The sequence below is a fragment of the Tursiops truncatus genome, assembly GCF_011762595.2.
Source record: "Tursiops truncatus isolate mTurTru1 chromosome Y unlocalized genomic scaffold, mTurTru1.mat.Y SUPER_Y_unloc_1, whole genome shotgun sequence".
NCBI lineage: Eukaryota > Metazoa > Chordata > Mammalia > Artiodactyla > Delphinidae > Tursiops > Tursiops truncatus.
In genome coordinates this window covers 267,214-282,629 of record NW_022983136.1, presented here as the reverse complement: position 1 = coordinate 282,629, position 15,416 = coordinate 267,214, and the positions used below count along the sequence as shown (strand labels likewise).

At 35.8% G+C, this 15,416-nt stretch overlaps 1 protein-coding gene and 1 non-coding gene across 9 annotated transcripts in view; one reads left to right on the top strand and one right to left on the bottom strand.

Moving 5' to 3' along the window:
* The window catches only part of LOC117310587 (eukaryotic translation initiation factor 2 subunit 3-like), a 44,720-nt gene that overhangs the window by 24,317 nt on the left and 4,987 nt on the right, over positions 1–15,416 (bottom strand). For 7 of the 8 annotated variants that reach the window (XR_012329470.1, XM_033850281.2, XM_033850282.2 and 4 more), the window contains exons 5-11: positions 10,710–10,804; positions 8,367–8,525; positions 7,321–7,455; positions 5,445–5,539; positions 5,040–5,184; positions 3,900–4,069; positions 2,181–2,353 (exon numbers count right to left, since the gene is read on the bottom strand). Coding sequence is in view for 7 of the 8 variants with exons in the window: in XM_033850281.2 (XP_033706172.1) it covers positions 2,181–2,353; positions 3,900–4,069; positions 5,040–5,184; positions 5,445–5,539; positions 7,321–7,455; positions 8,367–8,525; positions 10,710–10,804 (972 nt within the window). In the remaining variant the exon portion in view is untranslated. The remainder of the gene's footprint in view (positions 1–2,180; positions 2,354–3,899; positions 4,070–5,039; positions 5,185–5,444; positions 5,540–7,320; positions 7,456–8,366; positions 8,526–10,709; positions 10,805–15,416) is intronic. The other variant, XM_073799767.1, reaches the window with a different exon arrangement.
* Positions 7,966–8,070, top strand: LOC117310660 (U6 spliceosomal RNA). Its single transcript, XR_004524743.1, has one exon. It is a non-coding gene; the product is annotated as a U6 spliceosomal RNA (small nuclear RNA).

The window sequence follows — 15,416 nt, the reverse complement described above, 5'->3', positions numbered from 1 at the left end:
AAAGAGAAGTGTATCAAGGCACACTGTGATCTAACTGTCCAAGTCAAAGACAATGAGAGACTTTTAAAACTGCAAGAGAAAAGACAGTCAGTACATATAAGGGAACTTCCTTAAGATTATCAGTAGACTTCTTAGCAGGTAACTTGCAGGCTGAAGGACAGTGGCATGATATATTCAAAGTGCTACAAGAAAAAAACTACCAACCAAGGACACTATCTTGAAAAACTGCTTTCAAAATGAAGAAATGAAGACTTCCACAGATAAAAGCTGAGTGATTCATTATCACTATATCTGCTTTTAAAGAAATGCTAAAATAAGTCCTTCAAGTTGAATTGAAAAAATACACAGCAACACAAAGACCTATGAAAATATAATGCTCACTTGGTAAAGGGAAATACACAAATATAAAAACCTGTATTATTTAATTCTGGTGCACAGAATCTAAATGACACAAATGTAAGAAGTAATGATAAATACAATATGCAAATATGTAATTCATTTGTCACATCAATAGCATTAAGTGCATGAATAAATATTTAAAAAGAGTAAGGTACTGTATGTAACTGAAGTTAAGCTGTTAGCAGTTTTGAATAAAATGTTTTAATGTTTAAGTTTTTATATGTAATCCAACAACAAGAACAACAAATCTATAGAATATACACAAAGGAAAAATGGTGGGGTGAAGTCATAAGAACATAGGAACAGGGAATTCCTGGTGGTCCAGTGGCTGAGACTCAGCACTTCCACTGCTCTGGGCCCAGATACAATCTCTGGTTGGGGAACTAAGATCCCACAAACGAACACAAGAATGAAGCGGAGGGCTTCCCTGGTGGCGCAGCAGTACAGAGTACGCCTGCCGATGCAGGCGACATGGGTTTGTGCCCTGGTCCGGGAGGATCCCACATACCGCGGAGCGGCTGGGCCCGTGAGCCATGGCCGCTGAGCCTGCGCGTCCGGAGCCTGTGCTCCGCAGCGGGAGAGGCCACAGCAGTGAGAGGCCCGCGAACCGCAAAAAAAAAAAAAGAATGAAGCGGAACAGAATCCCACTGGCCAATGTGGGTTATGAGCACCAAAATAAAAACAAACAGCGACGGATCATAACCCACTGTAAACAAGTAAATAAACAGGAAAAGAGGAATGGCAAATGATAAATGTAGAGAAGCACCACAGTTATGCTATCCCCAGAACAAAGCACAATTCAAGCAAGAAAAATCAAGTGGCAAAGGGGTAGGCAATTTGATGAGAAGCAGGCTATTTGCAGTCTTAAGGGTTCTCATCATAGACTTCATTAGTGCAAGCATAAAAAGAGAAACTTTACAAAAGAAAAATCAGATGTCTTGACTGTATGAACAAAATTAACCTCACCATCTAGGTGCAGCCAGATATTCTGTGCCCTTGAGATTCCTGATAAAGACACAGCACAAACTATATAGCATTTTGGTTTATAATAAATAACCTGAATCTAATAAGACAAAATATCAAATTCAAATTGAGGAAGATTCTATGAATTAACTGGCTTGTATTGTTCAAATGTCAATTCATGTTCAGACAAAAACGTTTAAAAAAGTTCCATATTAGAGAGACTATAGGAACATGAAAAGGAAATGAAATATGTGATCCTGGGGTGAAGCAAGAAAAATTCAATGAAGTACAATGGTGAGACAGATGACAAAACTAGAAAGAGGAGTTCAGGTTTTTGTATTTTGTCAACATTAAAAGTCTTGAACTAGCTGTATAAGAGAATATCCTTACTCTTAGGAGATACACACTGAAATATTAATAACTCTAGGTTATGCAACCTACTCAGTGGTTCATAAAAACTAAGGTGTATGCTTATGTATGTGCACATGTAATAATATGAATGGTGTACATATATAAAAAGTCAAAGAAAATGGAAATATTAATTCGGAATTGTTTGATTTTATATAGATTCTGTCTGAGATTAAAGGAAAGCCAGTTGCAATACCTGGAGTAAAAAAGTGAACTGCAACTTTATAAATCAGTGCTGGAAATATAGATTTTAGTGATCCAAATACACACCTGAGAATTAAAGCCATGAGAACCACTGAATTCAAGGACAAATGTGTTTGTGCGTGTCTATAACATCATTAAGAACTAATATACCAGAAGAAAATGTGCCGTTGCTCTTGAATGAAAGGTGGACAAGTTGACAAACTTACCGCCAGTGTTTCTCAACTCTTCGGCTAAGGGCTATTTTTTCTCCCACTTCTGTGCACACAGGATTAGTGAGAACTATTTTACCCAAATCAGCCTTTACTGCACTAACTCTTCCTCCTGTTGAAAGGGATCCTATGTTCACCATAAGCACTTCATTCTTAGATAGCTTTTGCACCTAGGGAAATAAATTAAGAAAAAAATCCTTAAATAAAGGAACGGCTTTCCAAAATGAAGTGAGAATTTACCAAATACTGCTAGAAATAAACTATGAAGGAAAAAAATTCTGCACAAATTACATTATAATGGGATTTGAACTATGTATGTGTCCAAACAAAACAAAATGTTAGTTATTTGGCATTTACTGAATATACACAAGGTCTAATTCTAAGCTACTTAGTATAGCATAGATCAGTCAATGAAACTCTTAAAATTTTGAAGAGACTTGCAGCAAAAAGAATGTACAGGGACTTCCCTGGTGGCGCAATGGATAAGACTCCCCGCTCCTAATGCAGGAGGCCCAGGTTTCATCCCTGGTCAGGAAACTAGATCTCACATGCATGCCATAACTAAGAGTTCACATATCACAACTAAGGAGCCCAAGTGGTACAACTAAGGAGCCCAGCTGCTACAACTAAGACCCGGTGCAACCAAATTAATTAATTAATTTAAATAAAAAAAGAAAAAAGAAGTTCAATATTTCTTGAAAAGTGCAGCAAGACAATAACAAAACACATAGTTTAGTGGGTTCTGAAGGCCTAATTCCATTCATGTAATGTTAACTCGGTACTTAAACTTCCTGGCCGCTATAAAACTGGATAACACCTACTATCCTAATTATTAACTGTTACACTGCCTACTGCTGTTGTCTATACTTACAGTCTCATGTCAAAATTCAGACCAGTGTTTTTAAGGGCTTCAAGTTTCATTAAGTCAGAGGGTAAGAAATATAAATATTAAAGGAACTCCAAAAAATTGACATGTAAATTTTATAAGCACTTAATTCACATCCAGAACAATTCCTTTCACATGACCATTGTTTTTTCCTAACATAAATAGGACTTTACAATCATACATACAGAATTTTGAGTACTGTACAGATTGATACTCAATCTTTCAAGAAACAAAGGTAAAAATTTTAAGCAACCCATCAACCAATCCTAAGGCCTAAAGAAAATGTGGAGAATAGAATCTGATAGCAAGAAAGAGATACAAAGAAGACTTAGTTACTAGAAAAAGCCCAGTGTTAAAAAGTTAATATAAGAATTCTATATCACTCTTTTGCCACCTGTTTCTCTCCCTAAGCTTATTATATCATCAGATATTTTAATGTCAAAACATGTATTATGGATCTGATTCCTTTTAAAATGTCATTTTCCTACTGCTGTTTAAAATAACTCTGAAATGAAACTGCTGGGACACTGCACACTTAAATACATTACAAATTTATACTTTCTCAAAAAAGGTTAAAGTGCTTATTTCTGTGTATCTTTGCCAACAAAATCTTACTTTTTAAAAAGAAGTGTATTCTAGAAATATTAAGTCTTTGTAATATGTGCCACAAACACTTTTTTCCATTAAAAAACAAAACAAAACTCTGGCTTGGTTTATGGCTGGTTGCTACAAAGAAACTTCCAGATTATACACCTTTTCTTTGTTTGTAATTCCACTGTGTAAGACAATGAAACAAAACTGGTTGAAACATCATACTTTGTCTCATTTACCTTTGCTGCTTTTTTGTCTCCTTCTGTGCGTACACCAAGAAGTCGTCTAAGTAGGAAATAGGAAATTTCCAATTCTGTGAAGATCTCAGGTAAAGCACCAACTGCACCAAGCACCTGCCCCACCATTCTGTCAGCCCGGCACAAAGTGGGGTCAATTTTTGTTCCAACTCCTAATACATGATATAAACATTACATATTCCAACTTGTTTTTTCTTAAAATGTTTGTAAAGTTAGTCAAACCAGTACAACAAGTCTCTACATATTGTAACCCTGTTAACTCATACCATGTAACAGCTACGTAACCAAAATCCCATAAATTCCTAATTAAAATCCCTGCTTTATTTAAAAATACAAGAATGGGAAAAAGTGTTGCTAGAAATTCAAGACTAAAAAAAATCTTCTTGATTTAAATTATAAAGAAAAAAATTATAAAGGTAAATGAGATATCTGCTTACCTCAAAAGAAATTTCATTTAATAAGATATTGTTTTAATAAAGATTGAAAAGTACAAAGTTTATAATGTTTACTTCAAGTTATGTTTGTACATTGATGCAATAAAAAGTTACAAGAAAATGTTCTCTGAATGTCCCTATTCCTAAACAAACAAAAACACCAACCGAACAAAAAACTGCACCCACATCATATACAGAAAACAGGCAAATTTATAGGCAACCTTCCGTTTGTAAAAATTTACATAAAAAGCAACCAAGAACAGTGTAAATAAAAGAGTATAATAATATATTCAATATTAAATCATAAAAACCTGGTTACTGAACTTATTCATGAAACTAAAATGTATTCTTTATATATAAAAGTATCCCCTTTTCCCCACCCCACCCTGTGGCAACGCACGACTTGTGGGACTTAGTTCCCCAACTGGGGATTGAACCCAGGACCACAGCAGTGAAAGCATTCAGTCCTAACCACTGGACCGCCAAGGAATTCCCTAAAAGTATTTTTCAACAAACATAAAAAATCATTTTATAATGATAATCAACAATTCAACTACATGTATACCTCCCATCCACTCCTTCATATTCAGTTAAAATATCTAATCAGAGATACAGACTCTCAGATAATCCATTTCACACAAAGTGACATGAATAGCCACTATCAAAAGAATGTAAGTGAAATCCTTACCAATAAGACCCCCTGGAGCAGCATACTGAAGATCATTGTGTTCCGCGAAAAGTGATACAATTTTGGAAAAGATTGGTTTGCACATGAGTTTTCCTTCACTATCTTTGGAAACAATACCAGGTCTGACTTCTATCTCCTGGCCCACCTGAAACATGCAAGTGAGTAATCAAAATATGTGGGGCAACACAGTTACCATTTACATGGTTAAGAGTCCTCACTGGTAGATTGCCAAACACAATAACCACTAAATTATCTAGCAATTACCTAGAAGATATATATGCTTTAAAGACATACTTAAAACATAAAACAGGAAACAAAACAATAAGTGTTTTTAAAGTTAATTTTGAGATTTTGTTTTTACCATTTTTTCCCCCCTAGATAACAAGAGTTCAAAATCAAGTTCACCTTTAATACTCCTTTTAAAATACTACCACCAGCCACACCACCTTTAAGGTCATCAACTTCACAGCCAGGTTTGTTGACATCAAAGGACCTAATAACTGGGAAGGGGATAAGGAAGAAAGGAAAGAAACCATAAGGCTCATCATGTTATTTAAATTAGATGTTTAAGTTAACTTACTATTTTTTTTTTACAAAAAGTAGCCAATTAAGATCTACACTTCAGAGTTGAGTTTGTGGGGAAATATCATTATTCCAATGCTTACTGTGCTCTTAACTATTGGAAAAATGAAAATAACTTGATCAGTTAAGTGACATGTTTAAGCTTTATCTATCTTTTGGAGTCTAATGTGACTGTTACAAAAGAAAAGACAAATAAATACCCTTTATGTATACAGTTAAGTGAAGGGATGACTGTTCTGGGCTGAATTATGGCTTCCTTCCCCACAATTCATGCTGAAGCCCTAACCCTTGGACTCAGTACCTCAGAATCTGACTCTATTTGCAGACAGGGTGTTTAAAGAGGTAATTCAGGTAAAATGAGATCAGTGAGGGCCCCTAACCAATCTGACTGGTGTCCTTATAAAAGCAGGAAATTTGGACAAAGAGGTACCAGGGATGCACACACAAAGAGGAAAAATCATGTGAGAAAAACCATCATGTGGCCCTCTGCAAGCCAAAAAGGAGAGGCTTCTGGAGAAACCAAATCTGCCAGAACCTTAATGTCTGACTTCTGGCCTCCATAACTGTGAGGAAATACATTTCTATTGTTTAAGCCACCCATTATGTGATACTTTGTTATGGTAGCCCTAGCAAACTATTACATTGGTCCTCACATACAATTACAAAAAGAATTAGCTATGAAATTAATCTCCAGAGTACAATCTTAGTCATTAAAAAAGACTATACAGGGACTTCCCTGGTGGTGCAGTGGCTAAGCCTCCGTGCTCCCAATGCAGGGGGCCCAGGTTTGATCCCTGGTCAGGGAACTAGATCCCACATGTGCCACAACTAAGAGTCCACACGCTACAGCTAAAGATCCTGCATGCTGCAATGAAGATCCCACATGCCACAAGTAAGACCTGGCACAGCCAAATAAGTAAATGTTAAAAAAAAAAAAGACTACACATGCACATATGTTTATGTGATTTTATGAACAAAAAGAGGTTTGGAAATATACATGTTATCAGTGCTGTGGGACTGAATTCTTTTATATACTTTTACATTACAACTTACGTAATAAAAATTTAGTTTTAAAACTACAAAATAATTCTAGGACTATGTAACTCTTACAAAAAGAACAGTGACACTTAACAAATAGTGTGCTTCAGAATCACTCAAAAGAACACTCTCCAGAAAACACACAGGAGGCCAAGAAGAGTGCCCAGAAAGGCTGATGTTTTCTACAAACTGTGTGCAAGAACCACAAACTTAATGTAATTACAGTTTTGGTACTGTAAGCTTAAGGTAAAAGGAACATGAAAATCTTCACCAGAAGTATGGTGAAATCATTTGTACAGAAATTCTAATGTCCTGTTTCTGCCTAAAACATTATCTCCACATAAAGAACACTGTATTAGTCTAATCTCAATTACATAATAAAAAAATTAATGTTCCTATTTTATTCAGGAGTCTGTTCCCAACCAATGTAGCACTGCCAATACAATCTTAGAATCAATCTATCTTAATAGATAAACTTTCACTCACTCCACTGAGTTCAAAATGGAATGTTGTCCTTGGTTTTCACAAACTCAATACTATTTTAAAATTCAAAAAAGCACATAAAGACTTCAATTTACTATTGCTTCTGTGTCCTTAAAAGCAAATCAACAATGCATAAAGACTGAGTCAACCATTAAAGGCCAAAAGGTTAAATCCTTACCAATAAGTCGGGGCTCTGAAGTAAAGTCTCTTAGAGGTACTGGAATTTTATTAACGATATACTCACAGACAACTTCAATATTATATTTCAGCTGAGCAGAAATTGGAATAATAGGAGCTCCTTCTGCTACTGTACCTATATGACAAAATTCAGAAAGATCCAAATTTGTCATTTTTACAGAATTTGTCCCATAGACTACTAAAGATTATTACATGGATATCCAGACATAGATATACAGATGTCAGCAAAATATGCCATGCTATCATCGTGTTCAGAAAGATGACAGTGTTTTTTCTCTCTAATTAAACATCAATCAAGAAGTCAACAGAATGGACCAAATGAGTTTTTATAGACACAACTTTTCCTTTTCTTTATCACATAATCTGGCTAATAAAGCCAGCCTATCTAATAAATAAAAGAGAAGTCAAATGTAAAAAATAATTTGCATCATGTCCTGCCCCAAATGAAAACAATATGTTTTACAGAAAGGGACACTAAAGATTAAAGAAAGCATTGTCAGTTGCAATTTGGGAAACAGATTCTCAATGAGAGTCTAAATAATTTGAAAACACACCAACATATATAAAAAAGCCACTTTCATTCATTTTACTATCACTGGGAAAGAATTTTAGAAACATCAGACTGGTGCTCACTTTGACAGCACATATACCTAAACTAGAATAATACAGACAATATTAACATGGCTCCAATGCAAGAATGACATGGAAATGTGAAGTACTCCATATTTTTATTATAATAATCAATCTGTTATACAGTTAAAAAAAAAAAAAAGCAATGTGTTTCCGTTTGAAAAAAGCCCACCTGGTAACCTTCATAGAATGTAACTTCTTTTCTATCTAATATGTACTTTTAGCACATCAAACTCAGAAACAAATTTCACTGCTTCTATAAACTGGCTAAAAGCAACAAACACCTTACGTGATACAGAGAAAGAGGGCTCAGTACCCTACCCACAGATTCACTTCGTTTTTGATAATTAAATTCTTAAAACTTGATTCATGCATTTATTAATTACAGCTTCTTACCTTGTACAAATGCAAGGATCTGTTCATACTGTTCTTTAGCCTGACTTTCTTTTACCAAATCAATTTTGTTTTGTAGAATCAAAATATGCTTCAGTTTCATAATTTCTATGGCAGCCAGGTGTTCAGAAGTCTGAGGTTGAGGACAGGATTCATTACCAGCTAAGTTGATTATGAAGAATTAAAACACAAAAAAGATGAGTAATAAGAATTAGTTCACACCTAATAGAGACTTTCGGATGTCTTAAAGCAAATTCCTGGACACCAGTGCCAAGTGTCTTTGTGTGCACATTTAAATTCAATGACAGACTGCCCTGGATTCCCCAGTCTTTTGGCTCCTATTCATGGTGCTATGCACAGTCCTTGGAATCAGCTAGTTTGGCTTCTTTCAGACTGCACTAAAGGCTTTTTACTCAGGCATAACACATGCCCCTCTGGTTCTGTGTAGTCTTTGGGATATTCTGGCTTCAGAATAGTTAAGAGTACAAAAGTTGCTTAATGTAGTCTTTTGAACAATAATTAACCAACCACAAATGTAGACAACCACAAAAATGGCTCAATGATCCCCATGTCTGACATTCACACCCTTGTGAAATCTTTCCCTTTAAATGTGGGATGGATCTAGTGACCTACATCTAATGAAGAGAACACTGCAAAAGAGATGGAACGTCACTTCTCAAAGTAGGTTACAAAGACCCTGGCTTCCAACCTGGAAGTTCTTTGTTTCTCTCAAACAAAGATCCATCACTAGGACAGATGGGAAGCTTATGGAGGCCCATGTGAGGAGAAACCAAGGCATGACTGAACTTTAAAAAGTGTACTCTCCAGCACCAGACAAGTCTTGAGGTAACAAGTCTGCATTCTGCTGACAGATGGCTATAACTTCATGAGACCCTGAGCCGAGACAGCAAAACTCCTGAGCCACAGAAATAGTGATTAAATGTTTGTTTTTCTACTTACTACATTTTGAGGTACACTGTTACATAGCAATAGACAACAAACACAGCTATTCATTTTAACAAAAGGGAAAAACACTACCTGCAAAAATAACAACGTATTATAAAGTACTATGTTTTGTCTAGTACCCCAGTGATCATCTCCCATCTCCTTGTTCCAAACCCATTCGGAATGCTTGTTAAAAAGCATAGCCTTAGAAACTAACACACCATTGTAAAGTAATTATACCCCAATAAAGATGTTAAAAAAAAAAAAAAAAAAGCATAGCCTTATAAAACAAAGCATTTGGCCTTGCCCCAAAAGAGGTCTAGTTCTTCCCTTTGGGCTTCTTGAAGATAAGCCATGTCATCTCTGATAGAAGTGTCCTTATTCAGGGCAGGAGCAGACTACATCAAATCTTAAGAGAGAGGCTGCTATACTTGATAGCCTTAAACAGGCTGGCCATGCCAGAAACACCAACCATGGGGATTGAAGACATGAGGTCTCTGCTGATTTGAAGATTAAAATCAACCACATGGGCAATCAATCACTCATATGTATGTAATGGAACCTCAATAAAAACTCTGAACACCAAAACTGAGGTGAGCTTCCTTGTTGGCAATATTTCACATGTAATGTCACATAATGACACCAAGAGAGTAATCTCTGCCTCCACACAGAGGACAATGGAAGTTTCATGTTTGTAACCCTCCTAGCCTCTGCCCTTTGTGTCTCTTCCTTTGGCTGACCTTAATTTTGCACCTTTCCCTATAATAAACTGTAATTGTGAGTAAAACACCTTTCAGTGAGTTTTTTAAGTCTAATAAATTATCAAATTTTAAGGATGATTTACAGAAGTCCCTGAATTTGCAATTGGGTGTCAGAAACAAAAGCGGTCTTGTGTGGAGACAGTGCTCTCTAACTTTACACTTGACCCTAAAATTCATGTAATCTCCAGTAATAAAATCTCTTGACAGCTCACAGAGAAAGCACAAAAAACTTCCCAGCTCTGAAAACCTTCACACACCTCTTGATTTCAGCATTTCACATGAATGTGCATCTAAAAAACACCATTATGTCAATATTGCAGTGGAGCGCTCAAAGATATTTGAAAAATACCCTTCTCCCCACCCCCTCATATTACTATATTAAAAATTCTAAGATAGTAAGAAAATGCATTGCTGTCTTACAAATATGTTTTTTTCCCTCACTACTCAAGAATTTCACCAGATATAAGCCCCAGTTTAACTTGCTTAGTATTTCATGATTGCTGGCAAGCAGGCATGGATACTAATTTGGATGACCAGTTTATTCTCATTTATGGTCACTAGAGACCCTTCTTCCCCTTTAAATATTCCACACTGGATCGGCTCCACACTAATTTGTCAAACCATATCTGATGTTATTTACCTATTAACAGAAGAGCTGCATCCATCACTGCTGCACCATTCAGCATAGTAGCCATCAAAATATCATGGCCAGGACAGTCAACAAAGGAAACATGTCTAGTAATCAAGAAATAACAATCAGCTTTAAGATCAACTAGCATTTAAACATGCAAGTCGCAGACTTCTAAAAGTTGGATCACTTTGAAAGAAATTAACCTTGCTGCAAAGTGGCTACAAAACATGATGCTTCCAGAATTTTGAAATGACACTCCCCGTTTGAAATTAAAATGACTGATGATACATTCCAAAGCAGATAAAATTAACTATATGCAGATATAACTTACCTAAAGACAAGGCTGTAATAAGCTTGGGATAACTCCCAATCCAATCAAAGTGAAAAAGATACTGACTTTATAGAGTATATAAATAGGAATAATAAACTAATAACAATAATAAACTGGGAATATTCTTGATTTGAAAGCCAAACAATGAATTATAAGAAATGTGTTTATTTGCCTACCAAATACAATATCCAAATCTTTAGACCATTGTCTAGTGGGATCATTTATTTCATCTGTTAAGTTGAAAGCTGTATGTTATAGTCCCTTCTGGACATGTTCACAAATATTATCTCTGGGTCAGTACTATGTCTTTTGACCCTTGCAACAGATCTTTTGCTGAGCAATATCTTTTTAATTTTGATGTACAACAATTTACTAATTTTTTTCATGGACTGTACCTTGCCATATCTAAAAACATCAAAGCAAGTCCCTTGTCCAAAAAATTTTACCTACATTTTCTTCTAGAAGTTTTTATGGTTTTATTTGATCCATTTAATACTCAAATGTGTCTATATTTCGAGTATGCACTCAAAATGTATGAGCACACACAAACATCAAAAGAAAATGTACATTTTGAATGCAAGGCATTAGGTTTAAAACTAGAATTATTTTTAATTGTTCCATCACCTGTTTGTTGAAAAGCCTGTTCTCCTCTGCTGAACTGCTTCTGCACCTTAGTCAAAAATCAGTTGGGACATATTGGAGTTGGTCCATATCTGGGTTTTCTAACTCTGTTCCACTGATCTGTGTCTCCCTTCACCAGCAATACATAGTCTTGATTACTACAGCTAGATACACTTTGAAGTCAGGCAGACTAACTCTTTCTATTTTCTAACTTTACCAAAATTGTAGCTATTTAATTTCAGCTCTCCAAATAAATTTTAAAATAACTTTATATACACCAACAATAAACCTTGCTGGAACTTTTTTTTGTTTTTGTGCAAAACTACTGTATTTACAAAAATGGCAACAAAAGTGAATTCAACAGTCTATGTACATGCACACTTCATTCACATCTTCAACAACAAAAGGTATTCTAACACTACAGAACTGAATAAGAATACTAGCTTCAACAGCAGCTGTTAAGCACTGGAGTCACATAAGTTACACCAGAATGGGCAATTATTGCCCAAGTAAAATTCTATTGTTAAAGCTGAAACAGATTTAAGGCCATTCAAGTTCAAGCACAGAATACAAATCTTTTGAAGCCCCATCTATTTGTGTTTGAAATATGTGACCTTTCTTCTAACTTGTGGTCTTAAACTTCTGTTTTACAAAATCCAAAAGGGAAATACAGAAGAAATCAATAAAATAGCAGTTACATTAAATAAGAGTAACATACAAAGCTATAATTAAGATGAATTAAAAAAGCCAAAACATTAAAATTGTAAAACTTGCTTGTTACTTGCTGGAACCAGCCCTACACTAGGAGTTAGGTAATATATACAATTATTTTCAAGTAGATTACTTTACATTGCTCTAACATGTTCTTTTCATCAGTGGACTGTTAAACTAATCAAAACTCTACACATGTACATTCCCTTACACACACACTACAACTACCTGCAAAGCCATAACTCTCAAATGACTTAGTGAGTGAAAGGAAATAAAAAGTGGAGAAGTAACATATTAAGGAGAAATAATGGGAATTAGAAAATTCATGCAGTTCAGCTCTTTTAATCAGCCAGCCCTTGCTGGCACTTTGATAAAATTTGTATTAAACCTGTATATCAGTTTAAACAGAATTAGCATTTTATTCTCTGGAGTTTCCAATGTGCGAACAGAGTGTATCTATTTAGATTTTCTTTGACTTCATAATTTTCACAGATTTTTGCATATATGTTCATGAGAGATATTTTCCCATAGCTTTCCTTTCTTGTAATGCCTTTTTCTGCTTTTGGTATAGGGTAAAGCTTTCCTCATAGACTTCCTCTGCTTCTATCCTCTAAAGAGATAGTGTCTTCCATCTAAGTATTTCATCTTTTTGAGACTTAAGTACAGCAGTTTAGATTTTCCTGTGTGTACGTCCATTGCTGGTACACAGAAATATAATCAACTTTTGTGTGCTGACCTGGTATCCTGCAACCCTGCTTATGAAGCAAGATTTTTTCTCTTTCCAATCTGTAACCTTTAATTATCTTTTCTTAAAATAATTTTATCTATGCAAAAAAAAACCTTGCTAGGATTTTGATAGGGATTGCATTAAACCTGTATATCAACCTGAGCAATCTGAATAGGTTTATATCAATTACATAAGTTCAATCAACAATTAATAACCTCCCCAAGCAGAAAACACCAGGCCTAAATGGGTTCACTGGGTGAATTCTACCAAACATTTAAGGAAGATATTACACCAATACCCTACTTGCTCTTTAGAGGATAGAAGCAGGTGAAACACTTTCTGATTCTATGAGGCAAGCTTTACCCCAATACCTAAACCAGACAAAGCCATTACAAGAAAGGAAAACTAATGGAAAATATCTCTCATGAACATAAATGTAAAAATCTTCAACAAAATATTAGCAAATCTAATCCAACAATGGATAAAAGAATTACATGCCACAACCAAGTGGGTTTTAACTCAGGTATACAAGGCTGATTCAATACCTGAAAATCAATTAATGTAAGCCATCACATCAACGGGTTAAAGAAAAATCACATAATCAAATAAACAAATGCAGAAAAAGTATCTGACAAACTTCAACTCCCATTCATGAACTCTCACCAAATTAGGAACAAGGGGTAACCTCCTCAAGCTGATAATGAGTATCTACAAAAGCCCTATAGCTGATGTCATACTTAATGGTGAGAAACGCAATGCTCTCCACTAAGATCAGGAAAAAGCAAAAATGTCCCTTTTACCAATGCTTTTTTTTTTTTTTGCGGTACATGGGTCTCTCACTGTTGTGGCCTCTCCCGCTGCGGAGCACAGGTTCCGGATGCACAGGCTCAGCAGCCATGGCTCACGGGCCTAGCCGCTCCGTGGCATGTGGGATCTTCCCAGACCGGGGCACGAACCCGTGTCCCCTGCATCGGCAGGCAGCCTCTCAACCACTGCACCACCAGGGAAGCCCCTACCAATGCTTTTGAACACAGTAATGGAAGTCCTAGCTTGTATAATAAAAACAAAAGAAAAGGAAATAAAAGGTATACAGATTAGAAATGAAGAAATAAAACTGCCTTTGTTTGCAGATGACATTGTTAAAGGCGACAAAAAAAACTCCTGAAACTAATAAGCAATTATGGTAAGACTACAGATTTGAGGTTAATATATAAAAGTTAATCACTTTCCTAAATAGCAGCAATGAACAAGTGGAATTTGAAATTAACAACACAAATCATTTACATTAGCATCCCCAAAAATAAAATACTTAGGTATAAATCTGAGAAAATATGTATAAGATCTATATTACGAAAACTACAAAATTCTGATGAATGAAGCCAAAGAACTAAATAAAAAGACAGATATCACATGTTAATGGGTAGGAAGACTCTACATTGTCAAGATGTCAGTTCTTTTCAAACTGATCTACAGATTCAATGCAATCCCCATTAAAATCCCAGTCAATCATTTTGTGGATATCAATAAACTGATTCTAAAGTTTATATGCAGAGGTGAAAGTCTCAGAAGAGCCAACACAGTACTGAACAACAATAACAAAGTTAGAGGACACTAGGCCACTTCAAGACTTAGTATAAAGGTACAGTAATCAAGAAACTGCAGTATCTGAAAAACAGTCAAACATATTAATGGAACAGAACAGAGACCCAATAAACAGATCCACATTAATAGAGTTAACTGATCTCTCAAAATGGAACAAGGGCAAAGACAGTCTTTTCAACAAATGGTGCTTTACCAACTGGACATTTACATGCAAAAAAATGCATCTAGGCAGAGACCTTGTGCCTGGTAGAAAAATGAGTTCAAAAGGATCACAAAACTATAAAACTCCTAGAAAATAACATATGAGAAAACACAGATAACCTTGAATAAGGTGATCACTTTTCAGGCACAATACCAAACCACAAAAAAAAAGAACTGATAAACTGGGCATCTCAAAATTTGAAATTTCTGGGAATTCCCTTGTGGTCCAGTGGTTAAGACTCTGCGCTTCCAACGCAGGGAGTGTGGGTTCAATTCCTGGTTAGGGAACTAAGATCCCATATGCTGCAAGGTGTGGCCAAAAAAAATTAAAAAAAAAAAAAAAAAAAAAGGAAAGGAAATTTCTGCTCTGTGAAGACACTGTCAAGACAATGAAAAGGGGCTTCCCTGGTAGCACAGTGGTTGAGAGCCCGCCTGCCGATGCAGGGGACACGGGTTTGTGCCCCAGTCTGGGAGGATCCCACATGCCACGGAGTGGCTGCGCGCGTGAGCCATGGCTGCTGAG